Here is a 6017-nt window from a genome sequence, read left to right as displayed (position 1 = left end):
TCTCACTCGGCATGTACACTACTGGAAAGGGTTGCAGTCCTTACTAGTGCGGGTAGCATGGTCCACTGTTCATTGCGTTTGTCGAAAAAAGCTATGGAAATGTCCTCAGTACAATGAACCTGTAAATACTGTACTCTCCAAGCAGAGGTTAGGCTCCGGCTGCTTTTTAACGTTTTTTAGTCATTTTTATCGGGCTTTCTATTTTGTCATTTTTCTTGAAGTAGGCAAGCCAACCAGGTTTTGACACAGCAAGATAAAATACAAAATAGAAAGCCCGATAAAAACGACTAACAAAGAACGTTAAAAAAACTGCCGGAGCCTAACCTCTGCTTGGGGAGTATAAATACTGTACATAGCGTCTGTTTTCTCTTTAACGACCATTGGAAGACTAGCTCTTCAGTAAGCTATTAAATGCTGGGTCGAGATCACTTTCCTTTCACTTTCTTGCTAAACGACGCACAAAATGGGTACAAAGCAAAACCAGACTTTGAGATAAGCTTTGATTTTCTCTGCAAGCCTGCTGCGAGGAATGTCACTTGCTTGTGTACAGTTTCATTCTGTTCAAATACCGATACCTTTCCCCTGAGGAGGTCATATGGCCCCCTATTGTTGTGCTATTGTCACTTGCACAATGCTTTCAATTCTTCTAATGGGGTCATGTTGTCTTGACAACCACTGTCCAATGAAAATTCGCGAATCCCCTACCGAGGGAGGGTTGAAGGAAAACAGAATACCCTTCTGATTCAAATCTGACAGTTTAGTAGCATTTGGAAGTTTGAAAGCCTCAGATAGGCAAACACAACATTAACACTGGGCGGCCTAACAGTACTCTACTTCAAGGTATGTATTCCTTTCCATTTCATTTTTAGCAGTCAACTGGACGCTTTGAAAGTACAAGGAAGACATTGAATAGTTTATATTGAGGTTTTTATAGAACGTCCTTAGCTATACGTATATACCCTATTATAAAACCAGTACTACCAGCGAGGAGCTTTTATCAAATAATAATTTTTGTCGATACTAGCTAGCAACCACGTCATGATATATGCAACAGCCCACTTCAATATCCGTTGGAAATAGAGAGGATATCGAATCTCGCCTTCTACGTAATTTGGTCGTGTGGTAAAAACACGTGTTTCCTGTCATACAGGACTACTAGATAATAAACTACTAAATAATAAACTGAGTAACTAGATAATAAACTACTAAATAATAAACTGAGTAACGTGGTTTTGTGCACGTCATGATATTTGTAACAGCCCACTTCAATATCCGTTGGAAATAGAGAGGATATCAAATCTCGCGTTCTACGTAATTTGGATGTGGTAAAAACGTTTCCTGTCATACACATGATGCATGACTACTAAATAAGGATTGATCTGTTATACGTCTTTTGTTGTAATGCGGAAATAGAATATGTATCAAATCATGCGGTCTAGACCGCTCGTCGTGTAGTGGAAAGATTTTATCATTTTCAGTCGCACTCCTGGAGAAACGCAAAACATTTATTTCAAGATGTCGAGACAAAACTGCTTCTTGAAGTTGAAGTAGTTTTGCCCTAGTCAGTACATTGTGTACCAGGTTTTCTTGGGGTTTAAGACTGCCGATCATTATGCACGCTGAATGATATCATTTTAGTACATATTTAGTACTCACAAGGGGGTTAAACATGCTTGTTACTTGCAAAGATAGCTAAAAAGAAGCATGGAACATGTACATAGACATGCCTAGAAAGAAAGAGGCTGTTTAAAAGTGTATTGTAATTCCCTGGAACAATGGCTCATTGTGTGCAGTGTACATGGCTGTTGTCTCGACCCAGGCTTCCCTCCCTACACTTTTCAAGCCATCTGTCGACCTCTTCACAGACTATTGTATTTAGCCGGCTCTCTGAGGCCTTTTCTGGTTCATGATACACTTTTGCTGGCCATTTCTTTTTCTACTGGGTGCTGATTGCTGGCCTTATCTGACTGCCGGCCAGAAAAGTGCATTATGAGCCAAAAAAAGGCATCAGAGAGCCTGCTATGGAGGCTAACCGTATTGACCGTGAAAGGGAATTCCGCAACTGGCACTGCACAATTGTGGTTACTCTCAGAGGTTTAGGCTCTGGCTGTTTTGGGGCATTTTATCTTAGTCGTTTTTATAGGGCTTTCGACTTTGTCATGTTTCTTGAAGTACGGCAGCCAAAGTTAGGTTTTGACAATCCAAGATACAATACAATATAGAAAGCCCAATAAAAACGACCAAAAAGCGTTAAAAACAGCCGGAGCCTAATCTCTGCTTGAGAGTACATGTGGTGCCATCCAATAGGGTTACTGAGTATTTGAAAAATACAAATGTATTAGCGGTGGACGATTGTTCATTTTTAATGTTTAAAAATCACTCCCTTTGTCTTGTTCGCTTTCAAAAGTTGTCTTGCATCTCAGTTTTCTCTACAGGTTAAACACTTAATCAGCCCTTTCGAACAAAGTACACTGAATGAACAAGTTGCAGAGGCTTTAGGAACAGCTAACTATCGAGAAAATTTAGTCATGTTCTTCTCGACGATTTTGAGAACGACTCGAACAAAATGTAGCCCTGAATGCCCTGAATGATCTGACCTTTGACCGTTTGTATGACCTTTTGTGAACGCCGCCATTTTTAATCTCAGGAGAGACTCGCACATGTGCTGTACATGGTAGCAGAACACAGTTTTCGGCCTATGGGGATTTCTATAGTTAAGGACCACAAGGTGACTGACATCGACGCTGATAAAATCATAGAAGGGTGCAGTTTTCAAGCACGACAAATTAATATGTTGAAGTCGAGGGTATAACCTACCAAAATAATTGAAAAACAGAAAAAGTTGTCGTTTTGAATTTTTCTAAAGACCTCTTTGAAATGGGGTCATGCGGGGCCATGCGGAACTGCAGCCGACTCACAGGGACAGGCAGCTGTAAAGGTCACGCGCATTTATACACCAAATGGACAAACATACAAATCTTACACATACCACCTGAAAGTCGACTCCTTATACTACCATATAGCAAAGCTTATCCCCCGCTGTCTTTCACGTTACGGTGTTTACAGGCGCTTCCAGATTTCGGCCGCACTACTTTTTTACCCCTACGTAATAGACCACGGGGGTCGCGGAGAAATACTGTGGGCTGCGACCACATCTGCCATTTGCTGAAATCTAGGTAACAAACCATTTACAGCATCTATTAATTATCTTCTTTCACTGTATACTAATAGATGCATTAACTGTTGAAAAATCACGTCAGTCACAAAATAAAGTTCGGTAAACTCGACTCGACTCACATTGTCCATTTACCTCAATGAGACCCATACTTCAATTCCCTTTCACTAGTTTCAGAAGTTTTATTTTTCAAAGTGAAAGTTGAAATGTTTTCGATGAACAACTGAAGGTTCCCGAGTACCAAGAAATAAGGCAAGAGCTTTGGAATGGTCTCTAAAACTTGACGGCTTCGCTAGCGACAGTTTACCTTTGACCCATATGTGGCTCTTGGGGGAACAGTAACCCACCTTCGTCTGTCTGTCTATGTATGTGCCTGTCTGTGTATATTTCTGGATACTTATAGTCAACATAATCTAGAAATATCAGGATGGATGGTAAGTGTGTAGGTGTGGCAAGACATAGATTGAGGTCTATTTTGGGCTTCCTAGCGCGTGGCCTTGGTACTGCAGCTGAACCTCGTTTGTTTTCCATCTTTTGGCCCGGACATCCTGTGGTCTTGACTTTTTGATGGTAGTTAGCTAAGAAATCAGGGAGAAGTGGTGAAGGTTTGGCCACGACATATTTAAGCTGCGCTCAGTTCATATATACTAAGATATCCTATTCAATGCCTGTTATTATTTTATACTACAGATGCGCACGTGTTTTTTTACTGTCTCATGGGTCTTTTCCATTGAAAAAATTCATACTATTCATGATGCATTTCAAGAGCTGCACATGCGTAATTAAAACCATGATTCTTCTTATGCAACTAGAAACATTGAATTTCAAACATTCAAAATGTCCTTTAGGACCAAACAGGGTGTTCAGCACTACAGAGATTTTGCGTATTACTCATGATGCATTTAGCTGCATATACGTATTTAGAACCATGATTCTTCTTATGCAACTGAAAACATTGCATTTCAAACATTTTAATGTTGTTTTCCTTTAGGTACAAACGAGGTGCTCATCGCTTCAGCCCTAGATAGAGTCTACGGAGATTTTCCTTCAAACCAACCATGCACGACGGCAGCGATCAGACTTCCTCTGACAGTGAAACCACATCGTCATCATCATCACATGAAACCACAGAGAACGGTACACAACAAGCCGAGGAAACCAGCGCAGCGAAACGCTTCAAATGTCCCTTTGACAACTGCAACTACTCTAGCAACTGGAGGCGGTACTACAGGAACCATCTCGCCTACAAACACGACGCGGAGGAAAAACCGTTCGCCTGCGCCACCTGCGATTATACAGCCGCCAGGCGAGACCATCTGGAACTCCACGAACTCATTCACACTGACTACCGCCCCAGGCCGTACAAGTGCCCCCATTGTGACTATGCTGCCATGGCGAAAGGTACCCTAGCCACACACATAGCCAGACACACCGGACACAAACCGTTCGCTTGTGGAGACTGTAGTTACAGAGCTGTGACAAAATCGTTGTTGGAAAGACACATACAGACCCACACGGGCGAGAAACAGTTCAAGTGCTCTGAGTGCGACTTCAGAACAGCAAGATCGGCTTCATTGCGGTCTCACATGCTGAAACACACCGGTGAGAAACCGTACGTTTGTGAGGAGTGCGGGTTTAGAGCGGCATACAGGGGATGTTTACAGAAGCATATCATGACCCACACGGGTGAGAAACCGTTCAAGTGCTCCCACTGCGACTACCGTTCAGCACAAATGAATGCGGTAAAAAAGCACGAGGCCATCCACACCGGTAATAAGCGATACCTGTGTGACCAGTGCGGCTACAGGACGTCCAATACGTCCAACATGACCAAGCACAAGATGACACATAGCGGAGAAAAGCCCTACAGGTGTGATGCGTGTGGGTACAGCTCTAACAACCGCTCCAACCTCAAGACACACATGAACCAACACAATCCTGACCAAAGCTGAGAACAAAAACATAAAGTTAACGCCATGTAAACACACACTTTTTGTCCTACTATTACAATAAGGCTAGCTAACGTCACATTTTCAAACCGGGGCCCGGCCAGGTTGTTTCCGGAAACGAAAAATAGGAATGTACACGTCAAAATATCCACAAGTAATGCCCAGTACCATTCTCGTTTCGTCTTGTGCAGTTTGGTGTCTTTTGTATCATACTTTTCGTTCCCGAAAGCTGCCCAACTGGCCCCGGTTTGGAAACAAGACATACCAGAAGTATTCTGACGATCCTTACTTATAGTGTAATGTGTAGATCTACGAACAATTTGATCAGGTTGGGGTGGTAAAACACTGAATGATAAATTATTTTATTCAGAACGAAGACATGTACATATAGACAGCATCAGTAGGTGTTTAAATGACTGTATGTTACCTTCCTCAGGGCAATACTAACTGGACCCACATGTATGTCACACTGATGCGAGACATAGATAATTTCAAATTCTTTATTTCTATTAGTCGATATCAACTTTTTATATAGCAATACTTAACGTTTGGGACCGCAGCTACTCTTGTTATCCGTAGTTCGTAGACTTTTGTGGTTAATTATATTTCAGCCATACCATAGGTATGGTGAAATATATTGTATTCGTAATGTTTCTTTCTTCTTTCTTTCTTTCTTTCTCCTGTCAAATCTTCAAATCGAATCATCTCCGTCGTTCCTGGACCGAATGACTTGAAATTTGGCACAAGGGTAGAGTGGGCCAATACCCTTAGGTGTTTTTTTCATTTTATTCATATCTGCTTCTAAAATGATTTTATTGAGGTTTTATTGCAATTTTTGGACCACAACTTTATATTTAGGCCCCCTGTACCATGGTATTACATCCAAATGACCT

General features: G+C 41.7%; 1 protein-coding gene across 1 annotated transcript; it reads left to right on the top strand.

Moving 5' to 3' along the window:
• Positions 1 to 738: 738 nt before the first annotated feature.
• Positions 739 to 5720, top strand: LOC118407013 (zinc finger protein 486-like). The gene is made up of 2 exons (XM_035807425.1): positions 739 to 840; positions 4167 to 5720. Exon 2 carries the CDS (start codon positions 4234 to 4236, stop codon positions 5125 to 5127), a length of 894 nt encoding a protein of 297 aa, XP_035663318.1. The 5' UTR covers positions 739 to 840; positions 4167 to 4233; the 3' UTR covers positions 5128 to 5720.
• Positions 5721 to 6017: the final 297 nt, after the last annotated feature.

This window comes from Branchiostoma floridae, chromosome 19, assembly GCF_000003815.2.
Source record: "Branchiostoma floridae strain S238N-H82 chromosome 19, Bfl_VNyyK, whole genome shotgun sequence".
Taxonomy (NCBI): domain Eukaryota; kingdom Metazoa; phylum Chordata; class Leptocardii; order Amphioxiformes; family Branchiostomatidae; genus Branchiostoma; species Branchiostoma floridae.
The sequence above is the reverse complement of the archived record's forward strand: the minus strand, read 5'-3'. Positions and strand labels throughout refer to the sequence as shown.

Bases quoted from the DNA above. Each gene is read 5' to 3' on its own strand.
- LOC118407013 (XM_035807425.1), top strand. From the start codon at position 4,234: ATGCACGACGGCAGCGATCAGACTTCCTCTGACAGTGAAACCACATCG.